Below are 25,768 nucleotides of genomic sequence, written 5' to 3' on the forward strand. Positions count from 1 at the left end.
TTGAAGATAATAAATAGGTGCAGGTAAAATTATCTGCAGCCTCAATGTTGCCCTTTTTCTGGGACAGGGGCTTGGAGGGGAAATAGGGCAAGTGTACTGAATCTTCCAGGATGTTGTCTGACTTATTGGGGTATATCCCTTTTGATCCTGAGCAGACAAAATACACATCCCTGTCTCATTTTGGGAATGAGCTTCTCGGCTCAGGATTCCCTGCACTAATGAGGGCCCCCAGGTTTCTGAGTGGGGAGGTGATGGGTGAGTTGGAAGAAATCCCTAGGGTAGAGGATGGGGCAACTCTCCATCCCAGAGAAGGATAGGTGAAGCCATGCTGTTACGTGCTTTACTGTCATTAGGGGAACAGGAGAACTGGAGATCCATGTTTGGAAGCTTAAGGAGAAATTTCACTGGATAATGAGAGAGGAGGAAAGTTTTTCTGGCTAGTGTGCTAGACAACACCATGGCTGCTCATTCCTTCCAATTAACATTTCTGGGATTATGACCAATTTAATAGCATTCAATTTTGTTTAGCCATAACACCTCAGCTATTTTCTTATCCTGCTCCACATCTTTTGTCACTGAATTTCCTGGTTTAAACATAATAGATATTAGGAAAAAAACACTCACAACATAGTGATGGGGAAAAGATCTGACAAAGCTTCTCCAAATCTGACACGACCCTCCATGTCATCTTGAAGAACTTTTTCAGGAGAGTAAAACCTTTACAGTAGATGTCTGAGTCCAAGTCTACTAATGGTGTGAAATGCTTCTATAAAATCAGCAGGGTCTGGTAGAAGCCAACGGAATCTGAGATTCGGGAGAGTTGAGTTCTAAAGCATGCATGCTCAGTGTGATCTAGGGCAAATCACTTAATGTCTCTGGGCCTCAGTTTCCTTGCAGGAGTGCATGTAAGCCCGGCGTAGGCAGGGATTGTCTCTCTTTATCACTGAATTGTGCTTTCCAAGCACTTAGTACAGCGCTCTGCACACAGTAAGCGCTCAATAAATACGAATGAAAGAATGAATGAATCTTGATTGAATTCTGAGAGAATGGAATTCAATCATTGATTGGAAAGTGCTTTGGAAAAATGAAAGTACAAAATAGATTCAAGGCATTACACAATCATTCACAAAGACACACAGATAATATTACAGCGTTGTAGTAAAACTACCCTCCAAAACTGTAGATAGGGCTTAATTCCTAAAGTCTGAACTAATGAGGTAGCAATGTAAAATGACTTTAAAATAATATGAAGTAATCAGAACACCCAATTTAGAACTTCAAGTGAAACTTTTCATCAATCTTTCTATGAATATGAATAAATCGGGTTTGTCAGAGTCACTAACTTCACAGCAAGTAGGTCAAATTTAGGGGTTGCTGAAAGAGCAAACAAAACCCTAGAACTGCATTTTTTTTGCAAAGTTTACATAAGCTATCTGAGTCTTGATTGTGAAAGAACATTTACGAAACTGAAGTTCCGTCTAAAAAGGATTAAAAAGTAAGGTACTTCTTTGTCCTTTTTCCCCACTACACCTTCTCTGAACGCAGTTGTTTGTTCGCCAGTAATTAAAATGTGAAAGTTTGGAAGAAGAGTTATGAATTATTCAAAAGGGGTTAGCTGCTCCTGCTGCTTTGCAGAACCTGGCACACTTTAAAAGTTAAAGTAGTGCATGCCTGTGGCTTTAAGGAGGAAGCGGAAAAGCAGGTCATGACATAATTCTGTGGGTGTATACTGAGAATCATGTCCCATGTCTGGCCAGAGATTAGGTGGGGGTTGTTGGGTTTTCCAAAATTTACGGTAATTAATGGGTGGAGCCCCCCATCTCTGCCTTTATATTTGTGGGCTGCTTCTCCAGCCCCATTTAGAACAATTCCTCACAGGGAACAGTCTGTTACAGGATCAAGTAAACACAGTATTGGCTACTAAATGTGTCCTCCTATTCTTCTCAGATATTAAAAATGAGATTTCTTCAAAGGATTGTTCTTTTTCTGTCGTGGACTTACTGTGCTGCACAAGGTAAGATTATCATTCATCGAAGCCCTTGATTTCTAGGGAGAAAACAGAAAGAGAATAGTGTCATGCGTTTTAGAAAAGTACCTCGAGGTGTTTATTAATTGCCTAGATTGATGCAACCTGCTTTGTGATTACTGTGATTTTTAATATGTAAACAAATGGAAATTTGGCCATTTTAATGACATTAGATATCCCTTTTATTAATGTTTTTCTAAGAAAAAGCTTAGAAAACTCTAACACTGTTTGGGAAGAAATTAATGCTATCAAAAATTATGGTTTTGATTAAGACTTTCCACAAAGATGGTGCATGAAAACAACTTTGGAAACTGTGTCCCTAAAATTCTTGTCCCTAGAAAAGCAATTAAAAGAGTCGGGACAAATTACATCAATGGAAAACAGTCACCAGAGAATTTCTGGTATCCATCCAGAAATAGTTTAACTAGCTGTGGCCAGTTTCTGGTGGTTGAAATCTTTCTATCCAAAACATAGTACTTTTAGTATTGGAATCTTTGTTGATTTTTTTAAAAAAGCAATGTTATAAATGTATCTCTGTATATTATTTTAAGGCAAACTATGGGGGAAGCATATTGAACAAAACAAAATATATCTTTCTGATAGTACCAAAGTATAATCAAAAGTCAGAAAGATAAATTTTGTTCATTCCCAATTTTCTATCATTCCTCTAAGAATACATTAAGGAGTTAAATTAACTCTAATATGATTTCACATATAGTTGCAATTTTTGGACTCATGAACACACTGTCAATTAATCAATGGTATTTATTGAGTACTTACTATATGCACAGCACTGTACAAAGTGCTTGAGATAGTACAATACAGCAGGTGGCAGACACATTCCCTGCCCACAACTAGCTTAAAGTCTAGAGGGGGAGACAGAAATTAATATAAATGTCTAATTAAATATAGACTATTTTGGTAAAGCCTAAATATATCGGTATACTTTGCTCTAATTTTAATAATCTAAAGAGTTGACAGAATCTAAATGCAAGTCCTAATATTTAGGCATTAGAAATGTAGAAAATATTTCTACATAGTCAAATCCACCTTTCCCACTAATGCTATGTAGAAATCTGATCTATGAAGCAAACCTAATTATATCATAATCATATTTTTTTTTAATGAAAGTTAAATTTCCTTCAGGGAAAGTGAAACCAGAGTGAATTCAGGGGCAAACAAGCATTTCTAGTGCCTCATTTTTCAAGTATTTGGATTTATATTTTATTTAGTGGGACTCTGGGATGATTTTAAGAAGTTGTACCATTTGTAATATTTTGTCCCTGAGTCTGGATCATAATCTGTGTTTTTCTGCTACTCAATGCTTTGACCGATGTTCTTATGCTACTCGTACCCTGAATGATAACCCAGTCAAATAAGATTCTGTAGGCCTGGTGAAAGTTTCCAGTTCCATGTGGCTTTCACACTCTAATGGAGTTCTATAAAAACATTTGGGACCTCAGGTGGCAGCAGTGTCTGTACCAGACATTCTTACTTCTTTGTAATCATGCAGAAGGGAGACCTTTCATGAATGAAGTGGTAAATGACTAAGATTCCACTAATACAAATTTGGATTTACAGAGTTCCATTAATGAACTCTGAAGCACTGAGTGAACTCCGGTCATACAGATATTATAATGAGACAATACCAAGAAATAAGAACAAACAGAGAAAGAATAGAAGGGTAAAAATCTCAAGTATAGATATCAAACTTTGAAATTTGAATTTCAGAACTTAATAGAATAAACAATTTTTAGGGCTGCCATTCAATTTTACTTTTTGTAACTGTTGCTTACCTACTTTTGGTAGAGCTACACACATTTTCAACTTTGGGATGGTACAATTAAAAAAACAGTATAATTATTCAGTGAATAAAACCTGAATAAATGATTTAGCCTAGAAGTGGTTTATGGTATTCCGATGGAATGCAAAGTATCAAGATGCAAAGTATCTCTTAGTGCAATGCTTGAGGTTCTGAATAATAATAATAATAACTTTTTAAGTACTTACTATGTTTCCAGGTACTGTACTATGTGCCGGGGTGGTTGCAAGCAAATTTGGTTGGACACAGTTCCCGTCCTACATGGGGCTCACAATCTTAATCCTCACATTACAGATGAAGTAACTGAGGCACAGACAAGTTAAGTGACTTTCCCAAAGTCACAAAGCAGACAAGTGACAGAGCTGGGATTAGAACCCAGGTTCTTCCAACTCCCAGAACCCATGCTCTATCAACTAGGCTATGCTTTTCAATTTGCTACAGCTTCATATTCAGCAGCTATGCCACGCTGCTCAAAGTGGTGGTAATGTCCAGATTTCTAGAAGGTGAAAGAGGGCCTCCCATGTCTTAAGAAGATGACTTTGGTCTTGGAATCATTATGGCTATAATAAATGGCAGTGCTTGTTCTTCTTTCCTCATCTCCTCCAACCACTCTTGACAGGCTTATCTCTTGACTTACTGGAGTGTCCATTTTTACCAGGAACTGGAAGAAGCAGAGTAGGGGCCACAAGAGCACAGACACAACCACTGTCATCCTAGTCACCGGGGCTCAAGTTCTGTACTTTGTTGTAGGCTGAGGTGGTGGCAGTGGTTAAAAGCGTTTTTTTCTTGCCTGCTCTCACTCTACTGCCTCTTTTTTCCAGGCAATAGTATCACTTTGGGTGATGTCCATCCCTGTTCTTTATCCCTTTACACATGTGTTACCCATTCCCTGTCCCCATCTTCCTTACCCCAGACAAAGCCAAGAAATTCTTTGAGTGCCAACATAATAGTATTTCTCTTTCACTTTGTTTGCTTTATCCTGTCCCTAAATCATCTTTCTAACGTATATATATATATGTATATATATAAAAGCAATAAATGAAAGCATGCACTGAATATACACACATGTGTGTGTGTGTGTGTGTGTGTGTATGTTCAGTGCATGCTTACATCCATTGCTTTAATTCACTTGTGCAACAGCAACACCAAGATGTTTCTAGCTCCGGTTTGGGTGATGAACTACTTGAAGCAGCAGAAACAACCTGTCTTTAACTAGGTATCGCTCCCTTGGTCTCTGCCCTCACCTCTGCTTTCACTCTCTCTCAGTCCCTGAGAATACTTCTCACTCAAAAACACAACCTATGCCTGCACCATGCTCAGCTAGACTGTGCATGGGGATAGTTCTGTTGCACTTCTCTCCCCAGCTGTCATTCATTCATTCAATCGTATTTATTGAGCGCTTCCTGTGTGCAGAGCACTGTACTAAGCTGTCCTGATGACTCTCACTCAATCAATGGTATTTATTGAGCAGTATGTGCAGAGCACTGTACTAAGTGCTTGGGAGAGTGCGGTACAGCATTCCCTGCCCAAAGTGAACTTAAAGTCTTCAGTGTAGAGGATTTTCCAGTTCCTCTTATTCCTGCTTCCCCTTCTCTCATTTCAACCCCTGTTCCCTCTCCACTTCCCCCGACCCTCCACCCAGAGCACAGCTCTCTGGAAAGTTGCTCTCAGGAATGTCTGAGCCCATCAAGGGCTTGAAAGACCCAAAAGCAGGCAATTGTTGCTCTACTTAAGACCATGCTTAGTAATGTTTTTTAAAACTAGAAATATAAGTAAGCATACATTCATTAGCTCATTGAGACCAGTAACCCTGATGGGACATTTTTACTCATCAAATTCTTCAATGCAATTTCACCATTTGGGGCTATTACAGTTATGACCATGTAATTTTACTCTCGACCTTTTTTAAAAAAAAATGAGGCAATGAATATGGGACAGGAAAAGACAGTTTCGGGCGAAATTGTGATGTACTTACCTTGTACAGGTAGATATTAGATCCAATTAGGATTCAGTACTTGAAAACTCCAGCTAGCAAAAAGACCCTGGTTGCCTAGGAACCTCTGGCTTTCTAGGACACTTGAGCAAGCTAAGAGACCCTGGTTAAATAGAAAACTTGGGCTAATTGGAGACTACCAGGAGACCTGCCTGTTTGGTGGCCTCTCACTAACTAGAATAATCAGGCTAATTAGGAGACCCTAGGTGACATGGAAAATCTTGCTAACCAAGAGCTTTTGGCTAACTATAAGAACCTTACCAACTAGGTAACCTGAGTTAACTAGTTACCTAGAGACACTAGCTAATTGCAGTATCAGGCTATCCTGGAGAACTTGGCTAATTAGGAGATGATAACTAACCAGGAGTCCCAATCTAGCAAGGGTATCCTATTTAACTAGGAAGTCCCTGATAATCTATCATTCAGTCAATGCTAATTAGAACATAATAGCTAATTAGGAGACCTCAACAAACTAGGATACTCTAACCTGAGACTCCAGTTCTCTAGAACACCCTGACCAACTTTGAGACTGTATTCAGCATGGGTGGGGGTTGCTAACCTATGACTCCATTTACACCTGCAAGGCTTCCAGGAAGCTTTGTTGTTCAGATTCCTCCAGTTCAAACATTGCTTTATGAGCCACCCCTCCAGCTCCTCCTCTGATTGGTGTCCCCAGGTGGATCTGATTGGTGGGCAAATCTACTTATTGAGTCACCTTCACCACTGATGCAATCCCCTCTGGTTTTAAAGGTGGGAGGGTGGGATGGTGGGTATTTAGTCTACTCCATCCTAATTATTCTTCTGCTCTTTCAGAAGTGAAATCAGAAATTGCAGGAGGTGGGGATGTGTGCAACTAGAACAGTATCTGAGCTGGCACACTCTCTGGACCCTCCTGAAGCCGGGAGGGTGGGTATGGTGGTTATCCTGACACACCCTGTTTCTTCGGTCTCCTGACCTGCCTGGGTATAATTGCTGGAGTTTGGAGTAGAAGGGAAAGAGGTGTTTTTCTCCCCTTGTAAGCCTGGTGGAGTGTCAGTACCCTTTGACACCTGATAATAAGCAAATGGGAGGGAAAGAAGAAAATACTACTATCTTGGAGAAAAACCCAAGTCATTGTTCATCGCAGGAACAGGCACTGGGGAGACAGGAGGTGGCAAGCAGATCATAAATTGTAAATAAGTTGGAGGAAGAGCAGACACTTTTTTCCCCTCCTGTTTTCCTGTGAATCTTTGCAAAATAAACCCAGGCTGCACTCTGATCCACCCTACTTTTTACCTCTCTCCCTCCCCCACACTCTTCACTAATAGTGTCAAAACTGAGCAAAAATACATTCAAGAGAGGGAATCATCACTTTGATGGGCTAGATTGAAACTGGTCAATCTGGAGGGATTTGCAAAGTAAGAGGATTGTTGTCCAGGAGACATTAACTTGGAGATCCTAGCTAGCAAGAAGACTAGCCTGAACATGGTTAAATAAGTGACACTTATTAACAAGGAGACTGCAGCTAAAAGGTGATTTTAATAGAAGACTTGACTAAACAGAATAGTTGACTACAGAATTTAGCTCATATAGAGAATCTTGCTATAATAATAATAATAATAATAATTGTGGTATTTGTTAAGGACTTAACTATGTGCCAGTCACTGTACTAAGCACTGGGGTGGATACAAGCAAATTGGGTTGAACACAGTCTCTGTCCCGCATATGGCTTATAGTTTTATTCCCCATTTTACAGATGAGGTCACGGAGGCCCAGAGAAGTGAAGTGACTTGCCTAAGGTCACATGGCAGACAGAGTGAGGATTAGAACCCATGACCTTCTGCCTCTCAGGCCCATGCTTTATCCACTGCTTCCTAAATGATATCTGAATTCTATCTGAATGATAGGAGACTCCAGCTTATAAGGAGATCCTGATCAATTATATCAATGACATTTACTGAGTGCTTACTATGTACAAAGCACTGTACTAAGTGCTTGGGAGAGGAACTAAGAAACTTAAGCTAAGCAGGAGACCCTAGTTTTCTAGAATACCCTGGCTAGCCCGTCAACTCTAGCTTTTTCATGCTTTTTCCACTGAGCTATATTGCTTCTCTAATAAGAGACACTTTGGCTAACTAGGAAACCCTGACTAAATATCAGACCTTGTTATCCAGGGCATTCTGGATAACAAAGATAAGGAGATTTAGGCTAACTGGGTGATTCTGGTTAACTAGAGGCCCTTGGTAATTAGTAAAATCTAGCTTTCCAGAAGACTAGCTAAATAGAAGTCCCTAACTAGGAGAACCTGGCTAACTAGAAGAGCCTATTTAACTAGTAGAATCTGGTTATTCAATAGTCTTTCTCCACCTAGGAGAGTCTGGTTAACTACTAAGCCCCCCTTTTCCTCTGCTCCTCCTCCCCTCCACATCACCTCAACTCTTTCCCTCTGCTCTTCCCCGCCTTCCTGCCCCGCAGCACTTATGTATATATGTACATATTTATTATTCTATTTATTTTATTAATGATCTGTATATATCTATAATTCCATTTATTTATATTGGTGCTATTGATGCCTGTTTACTTGTTTTGATGTGTCTCCCCCCTTCTAGATTGTGAGCCGGTTGTTACACAGGGATTGTATCAATTTGCTGCTGAATTGTATTTTCCAAGTGCTTAGTACAGTGCTCCGCACACAGTAAGCACTCAATAAATTTGATCAAATGAACAACTAGAAGATGGTGACTAACTAGGACATGTTGGCCAAAGTCAGAGACTGAACAACTAGCGAGGAAATTCTAGATAAATAGAAGACTCTAGCTAACAAGGGGCTCAAGACCACCTGGAGACCTCTAGTAGTAGTAATAATATTTATCAAGTGTCTACTGTATGCAGAGCACTGTACTAAGGTTTTGGGAAAAAAATACACAGATGAGAATTAGAAATGGTCCCCAGTCCTGATCCTCTAGGGGTTCAAAATCTAAGGATTGTGATTAGCCTCTAGCTAACAAGGAGATTACCAGACTGTGAAATTCTTGATCAATCAATCAATCAAATCTATTGAGAACTTACTATGTGCAGAGCAGTGTACTAAACACTGGGAAAATACAATACAGTAGAATTAGTAGGCACAGTCTCTTCTCATAACAAGCTTACAGTCTAGAGGGGGAGATAGACGTTAATATGAATGAATAAGTAATTTATAATGTAATATAGAATTTAAAGATATGTCCATAAGTGCTGGGGGGATTGAGGGTGGGGAGAATATCAAGCATATAAAGGATTTACTGGAGAGGCCTAGTTAACTAGGGGACTTTGGATATCTGGAAGAATTTAGCTCACTTGGAGAACTTTGCAGACGGAGACAACATGAGAAGAATCTGGCTGAGTACCTGGATAAGTAAGAAACACTGAAGACCTAGGATACCTAAGAGAACATAAGAAGCTAGATGAAAACTTGTTAATGGAAACTTCTAGATGAAAAGGAAATGAAAGATTAATAGAAGGCCTTAGCTACATAGGAAATGATAGTTATCCAGGAGAATTTAGGGAAACTGGAGAACCTGGCTGACTAACTAATAAGGAGATTCCACATCTGGCTCTCCAGAAGACTAGTTAATTACAGAAACCTAACTTACAAGGAAATTCTAGGCAATTAGGAGTACCTCCTTAAGAAGGGCTTTCTGTCTCCCAGCAGATGCTACCAAAATAGGGTGCTACAGCTATCTAGAAAGTCCAGAAAGATCTTCTCTGGAAATGCTCCATTAAAAAAATACTTCCTGGAGAGTTTGGGGGCAATTTTCCTTAGCTAGGTGGATTAGAGAAGCACTGGTTTCCAAGATAATTCTCCACTTTCCAGAAGAAAATCATCCCTCGGTACTCTATTCTTCTCCGTCAATCACTCCAGCCTTTGACCTGATCCCTGATCTGATTCATGATCCCTCTCCAAACTTGCAATCATCCTCCTGGTTCTTTTCCTGGACTCTCAAATTGTTCCACATGACAGTTAATCAATCAATCAGAATGGTATTTATTGAGCACATACTATGTGCCGAGCAGTGTTCTAAACACCTGAGAGAGTTTCTAGTAGTTGGCCTCCTGCATGAGTCAGTGCATCACCAGGATCTCACTGTGTAGCTGGTCAGGTGAAAGTTGCTTCTACAGCAGCATAGCCTGGTGGAAAGAGCCCAGGCCCGGGAGTCAGAGGACTGTGTTCTAATCCTGACTCTGGCAATTACCTGCTGTTTGACCTTGGATGAGTCACTTAACTTCTCTGTGCCTGTTTTCTCAACTGTAAAACGAGGATTCAATACTTGTCCTTTCTCCTACTTTGATTGGGAGCTGGAAGTGGGACAGGGACTCTGTCCAACCTAGTTAGCATGTATGTACCCCGGTGCATAGAACAATGCTTGACACACAGTAAGCACTTAAAAATACTATAATAATTACAATAGTACATCGAAGAAGACAATGATGCCAAGGGGGTTTGGGGGTTGGTGAGGCAGGTATTTTTTCAGTTCTTTATCCAGCCCCTCCTCCACTTGGGGTGAATGTTGCATCCCTGTCAGACGTTCAGGATGTTGCCAAAATGACACCACCGCCGCATCAGTGCATGTGGATCTTTTTCCTTTGTCCACTTAGTATTCACTTCACCCTTAGCCCACAGCACTTACATGTATAGCCGTAATTTATCAATCCATCAATTAATGGTATTTATTGAACATTTATGTGCGGAGCACATGGGAGAGTACAATACAACAGAATTGGCAGAGTTGGCCAGGTTCCCTGCCTACTTATCTCCTCATATCAGACAGATAATTGCTCTCCCCCACTTCAAGGACTAAGCCCTCCTCTCTTCTTCTCCCATTCCCTTCTGGGTCACCCTGACTTGCTCCTTTATTCATCCTCCCTCCCATCCCCACAACACATATGTATATATCTGTAACTTATTTGTTAATGTGTATTAATGTCCATCTTCCCCTCTAGGCTGTGAGCTCATTATGTGCAGGGATTGTGTCCAATTGTTGTCATATTGTACTCTCCCAATCACTTAGTACAGTGGTTTGCACACAGTAAGAGCTCAATAAATGTGAAGGAATGAATGGCTATTTATATTAATGTTGGTCTCCCCCTCTAGACTGTTAACTTGTTATGGGTAGGGAATGTGCCCATATTTAGGAACTCAAATAAAATGTTAAAAATGTCTCTATGTGTTTTATAGCATTTATAAGTAGAGGTATTGTACATTGTAGAGTAGTACTGTCCTATGGTTATGTGCTATATTTCTAACTTTGTACATGGTTCATATATAATAAGAATAATAATAGCATTTATTAAGCACTTCTATGTGCAAAGCACTGTTCTAAGCGCTGGGGAGGTTACAAGGAAATCAGGTTGTCCCACGGGGGGCTCACAGTCTTAATCCCCATTTTACAGATGAAGTAACTGAGGCACAGAGAAGTTAAGTGACTTGCCCAAAGTCACACAGCTGAGTTGGTGGAGCCAGAATTTGAACCCACGACCTCTGACTCCAAAGCCCGTGCTCTTTCCACTAAACCATGCTGTATATCAATATGATTGCTATTTACAATATAAAATACATTCATGGACCTATTTTAATCACCATTATTTGATACAGTATTCAATTCTGGGTAATTCTGGTAAGAATAGAGCACCCAGCCTGGGTTCAGGAACCAATCTGCCATTTTTAAAGCATTTTTCCCTTGAAAGAACACTGACTTTGAGTTCTTAAACGTTTCAACTTTAGAAGCAGTTTTCAGGAACCAATGGAGTCATAAATCCCAGGGTTGCTTCCAACTATCTGAGAAGCAGAGTTTAAAACAGAGAGTTTAAAAGTGGAGTTTAAAATTTATGAAACAGAGTCCTAGTTTTATATTGTATTTGATGAGAAGAAATAAAAGATGGGCTGGCAGGGCCTGTTATTGGGATTGGTAATTCTGGAATTTGTGATAGGATGTCAGCTCCATCTGGTGGAATAGAAACCATAGTCGTAGCTAATTGTAAAACGTCTGTAAAGCAGAATCTACAATGCAGCTCAACCTCTCTTTATATATTTGTTTGATATTTATTTTCTTTATTCTGTGACATTTGATGTCTCCACAGAGTGAAAATGGAAAGACACTCATAATGCAATGATACAAATTTATTTCTGTGATATTCCTGTTGCCATTTATTGCTTCTGAATCACCCTGATAATTAATGTGTACTTTCCTTTGGAAGTCTAGAAGAAAACATGTTCAGTCCCTAAGAAATGCAAGAAAAAGAGGTTATAAAATATGTTATTTATTTTCAAATGGCATATATTAAGCCAACAACTGCAATATAAAATGTTAGACTTAATGAATATATATTATATTATATATATAAGTGCATATATAAATATGATCCAATTCCTCCCGCCTTCAGGACATCGCTACTTGGATATGCTGCCAACATCTCCAACTTTACATGTCCATAACAGAACTCCTCATTTTCTCACCTGAACCCTGTCCTCATCGTGTCTTTCCCATCACTGTAGACAGCACTACCATCCTCCCTGTCTCACAAGCCTGTAACCTTGGTGTTCGCCTCGACTCATCGCTCATTCAACCCACATGTTCAATCCATCACCAGATCTCGTCTGTTCAGCCTTCACAACATTGCTGAAATCTGCCCTTTCCTCTCCATCCAAACTGCTACCACCTCAATCAAAGCACTTTTCCTATCCTGCCTTGATTACTGCATCAGCGTCCTTGCCTGCCTCTCTGCCTCTTGTCTTTCTCTGTTCCAGTCCATACTTAACTGTGGTACCCAGATCATTTTTCTACAGAAATGTTCAGTCCATTGTTCCCCACTCTTCAAGCACCTCAAGCGGTTCCCCATCCACCTCTGCCTCACACAAAAACTCAACATAGGCTTTAAGGTATTCAATCACCTTGCCTCCTCCTTCCTTACCTCGCTGTTTTCCAAATATAACCCAGCCCACATACTTTGCTCCTCTACTGCCAAACTACTCACTGTACCTCAGTCTCATCTATCTTGCCACCTACCCCTCATCCACATCCTGGCCCTGGCTTGGAACTCCTTCCCCATTCGTATCCGACAAACAGTCTCCCCAACTTCAAAGTTTTATTAAAAGTGCATCTCTTCCAAGATTCCTTCTGTGACTAAACCTTCATTTCTCTCTCCTCGCTTCTGCATTGGTCTTGCACTTGGATTTGCACTCTTTATTCACCCACCTCAGCCCTACAACATTTAATTTAAATTAAATTAAATTTAAATGTAATTTAAGTGTAATTTATTTGTTTTAATGTCTGTCTCCCCCTCTAGACTAAACATATTTTGGGCAGGGAACATGTTTTCTAACTTCTACTCTCCCAAGCACTTAGTGCTCTGCACATAGTAAATGCCAAATAAATATGATTCACTCATTGATTAATGCTCTGAAGAAGAAGAAGAACAGGACTCAGATTTATGAGTCTATCACCTCTCCTTCTAAAAGTACTTGATCTTACGCTTTAATGTCATTTTCACAGGACCTCAGGACTCCTTTCTCTCTTCTTTCAAATACGCTTAATTCTCCCTTATACCAAAAAATCCTTCCCTGGATCCTACAGCAACTTCCAGCTAGCATTCCATCTCCTTGCTCTCGTTCCTTTTCAAACTCTCTGAATGTCTAATACCTCATTTGCCTCTCCTAAAACTTCTTTTTTTTTTACTGGTTTTTGTTAAGTGCTTATTACGTGTCGAGCCCAGTTCAAAGTGCCGGGCTAGATTCTGGATTATCACATTGGACACAGTTCCCATCCTTATGTAGGGCTCAGTCTAAGTTGGAAGGAGGAGAGTCAAAATATCATAGTTCTTTGTGCAGGGGGGAGATAGGACAGATTTGTGAGGAGGGGATGTCAGGGAGGGAAGACAGGTGAAGATGTTGTGCTCAGATAGAGGGATTTCAGAATTGGTGAGGGTAGAGATTGTACAGTTACTAGAGATAATAACGAATATGTGTCCGAGTTGGCAAATGGATGAGATGGGGTAGAGCAGGAGGTCAATGTAGTTGAGGAGTGAGAGGAAATGGGCAGCAGAAGGGTCATCAGGAACATCCACATGGATATTGAATTTTTCAAGGATCAATGTGGGAATGGAGAAAGAGATAATTTAAGTAAAGGATCAAATGGTTCAGAAAGTTGGAGGAGGGGCCTCTAGCCTAGTGGAAACAGCACAGACCTGGGGAGCCAGAGGACCTGTGTTCTAGTCTCGGCTCTACCACTTGAGAAAAATAACAATAATCATGGTACTTGTTAAGCACTTACTATGTGCCAAGCAGAGTCCCTGTCCCACATGGGGCTCACACTCTTAATTCCCATTATTCAGATGAGGTAACTGAGGCCTAGAGAAGTTAAGTGATTTGCCCAAGGTCATTCAGCAGGCATAGGGTGGATCTGGGTTTAAAATCCAGGTCCTTCCAACTCCCAGGCCCGTGCTCTGTGCACTAAGCCACAATGCTTGTGACCTTGATCAACTCACTTAACTTCTCTGGTCCTCAGTTCCCCAGACTGAACCCCATTTTCCCTCACCTCCTCCCCATCTCCCCTGCCCTACCTCCTTCCCCTCCGCACAGCACCTGCATATATGTTTGTACAGATTTATTACTCTCTTTTACTTGTACATATTTACTATTCTATTTATTTTGTTAATGATGTGTATCTAGCTTTATTTTTATTTATTCTGGTGACTTGACACCTGTCCACATGTTTGGTTTTGTTGTCTGTCTCCCCCTTCTAGACTGTGAGCCCGCTGTTGGGTAGGGACTGTCTCTATATGTTGCCAACTTGTACTTCCCAAGCGCTTAGTACAGTGCTCTGCACACAGTAAGCACTCAATAAATACGATTGAATGAATGAGTGAATCTGTAAAATGAGATTTAATACCTGTTCTCCTACTAACCTGTGATCCCCATGTGGGACTTGATTATCTTGTATTTACCCCAACACATGTCATATAGTAAACGCTTAAACACTATGATGATGATTATATGACTGTGACTAGCAACTAATAATTAGTAACTGGGGTGGATGGTACAGACGGATGATATGGGCTTCAAAGGAAGGGAAAAAGAGGGGTGCGCAAGTTGGAATGGCGTGAAAGTGGCATTTGGTAGCAAGAAGGAAGGCTACTCCTTCCCCTTCCCCAGTGAGTCTAAGGGAGAAGATGAGGCCCCTTCTGGAGAGAGAGGCAGGGGAGATCATGTAATCTGGGGATGATGATTATGGTATTTGTTAAGCACTTACTATGTGCAAAGCACTGTTCTAAACGCTGGAGATGATACAAGGTGATCAGGTTGTCCCACGTGTGTCTCGCAGTCTTAATCCCATTTTACAGATGAGGTAACTGAGTCACAGAGAAGTTAAGTGGCTTGCCCAAGGTCCCAAAGCTGACAAGTGGTGGAGCCAGAATTCGAACCCATGACATCTGACTCCAAAGCCTGTGCTCTTTCCACTGAGCCACGCTGCTTCTCCAATGCTTATCTGATGGGGTGTTGGGAAGAAAGGACAAGGATGGCCTGATTAGAGGTGGGGCTTTGAGGGGACATGATGGGACCAGATAAGTTTAAGGGTTATACGTGAGCTTGTCAAGAGCAATAACTGCTTAATCTGTTGATTAATTGCTGAACTGAAAGCAGGTCCTTGAATCCTTGAGTGAAAAGATGCTTGCTTGGTAGTAAACAGAGGGCTTGGTTGCTGTGAAGGCAGAGAGTTGTCGATAGGTAAAAAGCCAGGTCACTGTTACCAGGGTGTCAAACAGCCACAACTGTTTGGTGGTCTCTACTATGTATTCAGTTGGGGCTGCAGGGAGAGGGAAGGTGAAGAAATGGCCACAGCAGTTCAGGAGTGAGATCTCTGTGTCCCTGGGCAGCTCTCTAGGCTGAACAATATTAAATGACTTAGACTGGCTGAAGCAGCTACTCAGAGAAAGATTTTAATATCTTCAAGCAATGTCACTGCCCGCACAACGTTAGATGCTCTGGGCCAACTGAGTTTGCTTGGCAAAACAAGATCTCAGTGTCTCTGGGCAGTTCTCTGCCCTGGACAATGTTAGATTTTAGATCACCTGAGCCAGCTGCCCTGCACCCTCTCCACCTTCAACACCTTATTAAGGTCACATCTCCTCCAAGAGGCCTTCCCCGATTAAGTCCTGTTTTTCCCAACTCCTCTTCCTTCTACAATGTCTATGCACTTGGATTATTATTATTATTACTATTGTCTTTGTTAATCACTTACTATGTGCCAAGCACTGTTCTAAGCACTCCAGACACTTGGTAATCACCCCAATTTCAACCCCACAGTACTTTGATACATATCTGTATCAGAAGCAGCGTGGCTCAGTGGAAAGAGCATGGGCTTTGGAGTCAGAGGTCATGGGTTCGAATCCCAGCTCCGCCACATGACTGCTGTGTGACTTGGGCAAGTCACTTAACTTCTCGGAGCCTCAGTTACCCCATCTGTAAATGGGGATTGAGACTGTGAGCCCCACGTGGGACAACCTGATCACCTTGTTTCCCCCCTACCCCAGTGCTTAGAACAGTGCTTTGCGCATAGTAAGCACTTAACAAATGCCATCATCATTATTATTATTATCTGTAGTTTATTTATATTAATGTCTGTCTCCCCCTTTTAGACTGTACGCTCGTTGTGGGCAGGGAACAGTCTACCAACTCTCCAGTGCTCTGCACACAGTAAGCACTCAATAAATACAATTGAATGAATGAATGAACTCTATGTAATGTATATTCCAAGTACTCTGTACATAGTAAGCATTCAGTATATGCCATTGATTAATTGATTGAAGAGGTCAAGAAGAATTATGACATGTAAACTAATTGGATTTACCTATGAGGAGCCGTTGGTGGCTCTGGAGAGTGCAGTCCCCATGGAGTCCCCTACCCTCTGGACTGTAAACTTCTGCTAGTCTGTAAGCTTGTTATGGGCAGGGAACATATCTGCTAATTCTATCGTAACTGTCCTCTCCCAATCGCTTAGTACAGTGCTCTGCACAAAAGTGCTCACTAAATACTCAATTGATTGCTTGATTGACTGAGTGAGCAGGGGGAAAACCTGACTGAAGCAGGAAAGGTCATCCCTGGCTTCAACTATCAGGGCCAGCCCAAAAAGCCAGCTGTGACTGTGTTGGAGCACACAATTATCTGCTGCTCCCTGTAGACAAACTGGGAAGCCCTTAGCTGAGGTAGCTGGGCTTAGTTCCATCAATCAATCAGTTCATACAATTAGTTTCCGAATTGTACTTTCCACACACTTAGTACAGTGCTCTGCACATAGTAAGTGCTAAATAAATATGATTGAGTGAATGATTGAGTGAATCAGACAACTCTAGCCCTTAATGAACTTACTATACCCTCCTTCAGGACTCAATCAATTGTATTTATTGAGGGCTTACTGTGTGCAGAGCACTGTCCTAAGAGTACAACACAACGGAGTTGTTATCTGTCTTGTACTAAATTATTTATTTTGATCACTCTAGTTTGCCTTATTGGTTAGAGTTTAGCTTCTTCTGGTCAGGGAATTTGTCACTTTATTATTCTGTACTTCCCAAGAGCCTAGAACCAAGTGGCCATTCAATAAATGATGATGATGATGGCATTTGTTAAGCGCTTACTCTGTGCAAAGCACTGTTCTAAGCGCTGGGGGGATACAAGGTGATTAAGTTGTCCCACGTGGGGCTCACAGTCTTAATCCCCATTTTACAGGTGAGGTAACTGAGGCTCAGAGAAGTTAAGTGACTTGCCCAAGGTCACACAACAGACATGTGGCAGAGCCGGGATTCAAACCCATGACCTCTGACTCCAAAGCCTGCGCTCTTTCCACTGAGCCACGCTGCTTCTCTACTCTCAATAAATGTTACTACTACTTCTACTACAGCTACTACTACTGCTAATAATGGTATTTATTAAGCCTTAACTTTATGCCAAGCACTGTCCTAAGTTTTGAGGATGATACAGGGTGATCAGTCCGGCCACAATACCTGTTCCTCAACAGCATCACAATCTAAGTAGGAGGGAGACCAGGTATTTAATCCCATTTTTTAGATGAAGAATCTGAGGCACAGAGAAGTGACTTGCCTAAGGTCACACAGCAGACAAGTAGCAGAGCCAAGATCAGACAAGTGGCAGAGGTAAGATGAGAAACCAGGTCTTCTGACTCTCAGGCCTGTGTTCTTCCCACTAGGCCATTTTGCTTCATTACTAATGGTACTGCTGCTACTCCTACTAAAGAGCAGAAAAGTTTTCACCTTCTTAAAGTGCTCCCCCCTCACCTAAACCAAGTGCTCTTTGGACCTCAGGGTCAATGGATTCTAGACTTGATCCAGACAATTCAAGAAGTAGATCTCCTGGAACAGCAAATATTTCTGCTCTTTAACCTCCACTCCCCCAAACTGGGGCATTAAATGCTTGTTTCCCCAGAACCCATTGTAATGCTTGTTGCCAAACTGACTCCAGGAAACACTGTTCACTCTCCTTCATATCTCTGTAATAGCTGTGGTATTAGCGCTTGTTTGGCTTAAGGACTGTGCTAAGTACTGGGGTTGATACTAAACCATCAAGTCAGACATAGACAGGGAGCTCATAGAATAAGTAGAAAGGAGATCAGACAATGCATCTTCATGTTACCCTTGCCTTTCTCAAGCTCAGACTCTGTGGCAGAGAGGTGAGCCCTGAGCTGTTTCCACATGGAGTCAACACTGATTGGAGCCAACAGGGAGTCTCCTTCCCCTCCCCACAATACTACAAAGCCCCCACACATAGATCCTCTGCTGTCCCAAGTCATCGTTGGGCTGTCAAGGAAGTTTTTCCCCCTGTTCTCCCCACTCTCCCTCTCCAAATCACCAAGTTGAGATCCACGGTGCAGAGAGGGAGATCTGGCTGGAGTGAACCCCGCAGTTTCAAGAGGAGGCTCCAAACTGCCACCACCATTAGAGATAGCCCCCCACCCCCCATCCCCTCTCATCTGTGGTACACCCCAAGGCCTGAACTGCTGCCCAGGACCATCTCCATGGAGCATTGTCCATGTGCGGTGCCCCCCACCCCCTACCAGTTCCAGGGCCTGGCTTCACAGAATCCCAGACCACCACCACCACCCCCTTTCCACACATACACCCTGACTCCAAGATACCACGGTGGGTCCCATGGCTGCCCCAGACTGCAGCCCATAGCATCTCCTGGAGCCTCTACCACCCCTGCCTCATCATGGCTTGGGACTGACCTTTGTGACCCAGGTTTTCCCAACACCTTGGTATTTGGGAGTGCTCCCTTGCCCCCTCCCACTCCAGGCCACATGGCCCCAAGATGGCAGATCAGGCCTAAGGGTGGCTAGCAACAGGACTGTTGGAGGAGGGACCAAGAGTGAAGAAAAGTTTCTTCCTTCTCAACTGCGAATGAGAAGCCACAAAACCTGACTGACAGCGCAGGGACTATTGATGGTTTGTTCAGGGCGGGAGCATCTGCAGGAGGTTCGACTGAGTCAGCTTGGAGTGGGTTTGCGCAAATGAATAGATGTGTTAAAACCCCACAAAAGTAAGTGGCCCACACCCAATACCTGGACGGGTGGCCACAGGCTGAGACCTCCTGGGAAGGCGTGGGATTGAAAGTGCCCAACGTAGGCTGAGGTGCTGTCACTCTGTTCTCTATACCTCTCTGAGAGTGGGACCATTCCATTTTAATGAGGAAACAGGAGCCCAGAGAAGCTAAGAAACTTGCTGAAGCTCACACAGCAGGCAAGTGGCAGTACGGGGATTAATCAATCAATCAATCATATTTATTGAGTGCTTACTGTGTGCAGAGCACTGTACTAAGTGCTTGGGAAATACAAGTTGGCAACATATAGAGACAGTTCCTACCCAACAGTGGGCTCACAGTCTAAAAGGGGGAGACAGAGAACAAAACCAAACATACTAACAAAATAAAATAAATAGAATAGATATGTACAAGTAGAATAAATAGAGTAATAAATATGTACAAACATATATACATATATACAGGTGCTGTGGGGAAGGGAAAGAGGTAAGATGGGGGGACGGAGAGGAGGACGAGGGGATTAGAACCCAGGTCCTCTGACTCCTGCTTTCCATTAGGCCATGCTACTCCTCTCTAGAGGAATCTGACTCTATGAGTGATATGACATTTGTCCTTGATGTCTGTATTTTGCAAGTCTGGATATTTTTATGTTTTTTTCCTACTGTTTAGGATGATTTTAGACTATAGTCCATGTGCAATTAAAGGGCCTCCTTTTTGTTTTCCAAGTTCTAATTTTGGAAGTTAGGGGACTTAGTCTATTGTTTTCAGTTGCATTAATGAGGATACTTCCCTAATTATAGTTGGCAATTATATTCTTTAAAAATGAGTGAGCCTGATTGTATATTGTATTTCCTCCCAAAGAAATAATACTAAAGGTGGCATCTGTGAAATACAAGTTGTTATAATCAGACCATTTTATTAAAAACTTTCAAATTAATATTGTAATCTCAAGGTGACCCAACAGTAGCCAGGAGAATTGGAGTGTTCCAAGATCTGACCAGGCCCATACTTGAGATGATATACAAGGCTTTTTGAGCAGCCATGAAAATATCAGAGAACATTTTTGAGATTATCCACACCCATAATAATTACAAGCAATACTTTACTCAGAAGAATTGGAGTTGAGAGAGAAAACTAAGAGATTCACATGCAAACAAAAAGACACAGACACAAACAAGAGTCTTTGGCCTAACCTAAACTAAACCACAAACCATTAACCATGATGTTCACAAGTAAATTTACCACACAGATGGGCCACAGGGTAGACCCAGATACCTGCATGTTGCCTCTTAGAGGGTTCTTAAAGGGATTCAGGAGGGGCAGGCTATTTCTCATCCTTACCTGGGAGGTAGGGTCTCAGCTCTTTGCTGGCTGGGAAATGTAGGCGATCTGTTATTTCTTGCAGTCCCTTAAGCCCACGTCACACAAATGGGTCTGAAGGCTGATTTGAAAGACAGTGTATAGCCCCAAACAAGCTAACGAGCTTTTCTAGAAGAAAACATTCATCTGTGGCTGTTGGTTGTGACTGCGAAGGAAAAATCATCTTCAGCTGTTCTTTAGTTCTCTTGTGACTTTTGGATTGTTGCCGCATTAAGGAGTTAGACCTGATACAGGAGGTAGGATAATTAATGTTAGATAGCATTCATTCAATCGTATTTATTGAGCACTTACTGTGTGCAGAGCACTGTACTAAGCACTTGGGAAGTACAAGTTTGCAACAGAGACGGTCCCACCCAACAGCGGGCTCAGTTAGTCTGAGGCAGAAATAGTCTAAATAGAATTAATTTTGGGGACTGTGAAGGGACTCTGGTAGCCTGTTTCATTTCAGGAAAGGACTAAATTGTTCTTAATTCACAAAGCTTAACAGGACAAGAACTCATAAATGTTGAACTAAAGATATCTTGGGCTCTCAGAGGAATCTTTTATCCCAGGGCTCTATGTCAGTCCTTTAGATTGAATATGGCAATATAGATGGTGTCAGAACAAGTCCCTGAAGGCAGTGTTGTCCAGTGAAAAGAGCACCATCTTGCCAGTTAGGGGACCTGAGTTTTAATCTTGGCTCAGCCACTTGCCTTCTGTGTGATCTTCAGCTAGTCACTTTGCTGAGCCTTGGTTTCCTCATCTAAAATGGAGATGAAATAGCTATACTCCATCCCCTTAGACTGTGAACCACATTTGGGATAGAGATTGTGTCTAACCTATTTATCTTGACTCTTTCCCAGTGCTCAGTACAATGCTTGGCACATTGTAAGTACTGAACAAATATACCTAGTATTATTCATTTCTCCCCCTTAAGTTCACAGGCTTCTCCAAACCTCTAGTCCAAAGCAGTCACCTCATTTCTGATTGCTGAATAATAATAATAGTATTAAGTGCTTACTATGTGCCAATCACTGTTCTAAGCACTGGGGTAGATACAAGGTAATGAGATTGTCCCATGCGGGGCTCACAGTCTTAATCCCCATTTTCCAGATGAGGTAACTGAGGCACAGAGAAGTTAAGTGACTTGCCCAAAGTCACACAGCTGATAAGTGGTGGAGCCGGGATTAGAACTCACAGCCTCTGACGCCAAACCTATGCTCTTTTCATTAAGACAGAATACTAAACTGACCTATGTTCTCAGACATCTGAAGAAGGGGGACACTATAGATTTCAGGTCTGAAAAAGTTGATCAGAGCTATAGGTGGGGATGTCAATGAGAAAAGTATAGTGTGGGGGTTTGGTCTCGCCCTAGCTCTGTCTCACCTAAAGTAACCACCAGAGCCACTTGCATTTCACTGAGCTGGGGCTAATTATGCAGTTTGCGGTTTTACTCTCCTTGGATGCAGAGACTACGGTGTTGTGCTCTTTCCTGCTTTTTGCAAAAAAAGTTGTGTTTTTTGTGGTTTATTTGGGCAACGTGACTTGCTTATTAGGGCTGGGTTGCCCAAAATGGGCTTTGATTCATGGGGATTGGCCCCAGGTTGCTACCCTGAGCCTGGAGATTTGGTAGCACAACACAGAGTGAACGAGAACAGAAATATCACAATAGTAATAATAATAATAATATTAATAATACTTGTTAAGTGCTTACTATGTGCTTACTATGTACTGTTCTAAGTGCTGGGATAGATATTAGGTTACCCAGTTTTCCCATGAGGGGCCCACAGTCTTAATCCCTATTTACAGATGAGGTAACTGCAGCACAGAAGTGAAGTGACTTGCCCAAAGTCACACAGTTTACAAGTGGCAGAGCCAGGATTCGAACCCATGACCTCTGCCTCCCAAGCCCGTGCTCTTTCCACTAACCCACTCTGCTTCTCCTCCTCCCAATCCCTGCCATTATCTTCATGACTCCTTCTCTAGAAAGCAACCTGCTCAATACTTTCCATATCCGTACCATTTCAGTCCCTACCCTGGGTGGGAAGAGGAAGAGCTGGCAATAATAATAATAATTTTGGTACTCGTTAAGTGCTTGCTATGGGCCAAGTACTGTTCTAAGTGCTGGGGTAGATACAAGTTAATCAGGTTACAGTCCCTGTCCCACATGGGGCTCACACTCTTAATCCCCACTTTACAGATGAGGGAACTGAAGCCCAGAGAAGTTAAGTGACTTGCCAGCGTCACCGTTGTTGGGTAGGGACCATCTCTATATGTTTCCAACTTGTACTCCCCAAGTGCTTAGTACAGTGCTCTGCACACAGTAAGCGCTCAATAAATACCATTGAATGAATGAATTCCCGGGCCCGTGCTCTATCTGCTAGTCCATGCTGCTTTCTAGTCAGCTGCAGGCTGGCTATGTCCTTCTAAGATGTCCTTAGCAGTCCAAGAAAGCTATGCTTCCAACATAGCCATTAGGGAAACACAGCTCCTACAGCACGAAAGAGACCCTAAGGGAGCAGAAGTCACATGACCACTGTTATAGTGTACTCCCCCAGACGCTTAGTACAGTGCTTTGAACATAGTAAGTGCTCAATAAATATGACTGAATGCACAAATGAACATGACCGCAGAGCTCTCTTTGGTGGAGGTGAAGCAGGTGGTCTGGGGCTGCCTGTTTGCGGGGAAAGTCCAGACTCTCTCTCCACAAATGCCATAGCACCGAAGGATGGAGAGACCTCCCTGCCTGTCTTGTCCCTTCCCCTCCAGCTTGTGATTGGTGGTCCCATGGTCGCTGGCACTCCATCTTTCCCCCACCACCCCACCCTCCTATGGGCCCTACGTGACAGGCCTGAGGGCTACGTTGCTGTTTATCCAAATGATTTATTCTGAAAGAGAGGAGATGCTTCTGAAGTTCATGGACGATCAATCTGAGAAAATCTGATCTGTTTTTGTTTCCAACAGATTGTAAGAACCCCCCTCCGAGAAGGGTGACAGAAATCCTTGTTAGTAACGTGGATGGAGAGGTCTTCAAGGAGGGGAGCACTGCTACTTACAAATGCCGACCGGGATACAGAACTCTTGGAAGCATAACAATGACCTGCAGGAATGGAGATTGGGTAGAATCTGTCAGGGGTAAAACGTGTCAGAGTAAGAATTGTCTTCCTTTGTTGAATTTATAGAAACCTCTAATTGGTAAATAGTTTGAATTTTAATTTGCACATTTTGGAAATGTAGCATTGAGATGAACTAATGAATTGCAAAAATATGTGGTTTTGAGTGGTTATTTTCCCCCAAAATAACAGCAAAGGTACAGACATTGTATAGCGGAGTGATTTTTAAAATGGCAATTTATAAAAATAATTCTTAAAATTTATAAATGGTTGAATTGCACAATTTTGACAAATATAATACTTTGGTGCTGTATATGCCACTACATTATTATTTTGTAATGCCTCTTGTTTTCTTTCCAGAAAAACCTTGTGGTCATCCTGGAGATATTCAATTTGGCAGTTTCGAACTTACACGAGAAAAGGACTTTGTATATGGTTCACGGGTTGTGTACAAATGTGATGAAGGGTATGTGTTAATGAAAATTTTATCAAACTTTATCGAATCTAAGACTGTGGATAGTAGTAGTGGCAACTTTCTATCAACTTTCCCAAGGGCTTAGTACAGTGCTCTGCACAAAGTAAGCACTCTCTATATACCATCGATTGAGCGATCCATGTTATGTCAGTGCTTAATACAGTGCTTAGCACACAGTAGGCACTTAATAAAGATTATTTGGACTGTGTGCCCCATGTGGGATAATATGATGATATTTTACCTATCCCAGTAGGTAGTAAGTGCTTAACCAATACCATTATCATCATCGTAACTATAAGTATTTCTTCACTCTACTTCCTGGATCAATTTTAAAAAAAAATTAGTCCACGTCTCTCCACTCTTCTAGTGGAGTGGAGAGTGGAGAATGGAGTGGACTCCTCTAGCCCACCAATGCATCACACAAAACGCCTTTTGTTCTTTACAGAGTTTTTGCTCAAAAACAGCTCCTTTCTTCACTGCCTATCTTCAACAGTCAACTACAATTTTTCAGTTAGGAACCAGCATTGTCTGAGGCTTTGTTTCACTGTGTCCTTAAAACCTACCTTCCGTTCTCCTTGCTTTTGGTTTCCTAGTTCTCCATGCAGTGGGTATGTGGGAATCCTGCTGCCACTTTGTCCTATTTTGTCCCAGCCAGGACAGCTCTAAGGTGACCGTAGCCTCGATGCTAGGAGTCGAACCGCATTTCACATCTTCACTGTGTGTGATCTCATCTTGCTATTTGATATTGAGAATGACCCATAAATGACGCTAAAGAAACTACTTGAGGAATTGGGTGTGGCCCAAATTTCACAACCATAAATCAATCAATCAGTCAATAGGATTTATTGAGCGTTTACTGGGTGCAGAGCACTGAATTAAGTGCTTGGGAGAGTACAATATACAGACCTTCCCTGCCCACAGCAAGTGTACAGTCTAGAGGGGGAGGCAGACATTAATATGAATAAATAAATTATAGATATGTTGATAAGTGCCATGGGACTGGGAGGGGGGACAAATAAAGGGAGCAAGTCAGGGAGATATAGAAGGCAGTAGAAGAAAAGGAAAAGAGGGCTTACTCAGGGAAGGCCTCCTGGAGGAGATATGCCATTAATAACTCATTCATTCAATCATATTTGATGAGCACTTACTGTATGCAGAGGACTGCACTAAACGTTTGGGAGAGCACAGTAAACATTCATTCATTCATTCAATTGTATTTATAGAGCACTTACTGTGTGCAGACAGTGGCAATTCATTGACCACAACAAGCTTACGGTCTAGTTGGGAGAGACACACATCAATACAAATAAATAAAATTTCAGATATATATATATATAAGTGCTGTGGGGCTGGGACGGGGAAAGAGTGAAGGGAGCAAGTCAGGGCAAAGCAGAAAGGAGTGGAAGATGAGGAAAA

The 25,768-nt window shown here is 41.9% G+C and overlaps 1 protein-coding gene across 2 annotated transcripts in view; it reads left to right on the plus strand.

The window, feature by feature from the left end:
• Positions 1-1,878: 1,878 nt before the first annotated feature.
• The window catches only part of CFH (complement factor H), an 83,704-nt gene continuing 59,814 nt past the window's right edge, over positions 1,879-25,768 (plus strand). The window contains exons 1-3 of one of the 2 annotated variants that reach the window (XM_038758332.1): positions 1,879-2,014; positions 23,729-23,914; positions 24,238-24,343. In XM_038758332.1, coding sequence (XP_038614260.1) covers positions 1,957-2,014; positions 23,729-23,914; positions 24,238-24,343 — 350 coding nt within the window. In that variant the 5' untranslated portion in view covers positions 1,879-1,956. The remainder of the gene's footprint in view (positions 2,015-23,728; positions 23,915-24,237; positions 24,344-25,768) is intronic. The other variant, XM_038758331.1, reaches the window with a different exon arrangement.

Source organism: Tachyglossus aculeatus, chromosome 16, assembly GCF_015852505.1.
Source record: "Tachyglossus aculeatus isolate mTacAcu1 chromosome 16, mTacAcu1.pri, whole genome shotgun sequence".
In the NCBI taxonomy this organism is placed as follows: domain Eukaryota; kingdom Metazoa; phylum Chordata; class Mammalia; order Monotremata; family Tachyglossidae; genus Tachyglossus; species Tachyglossus aculeatus.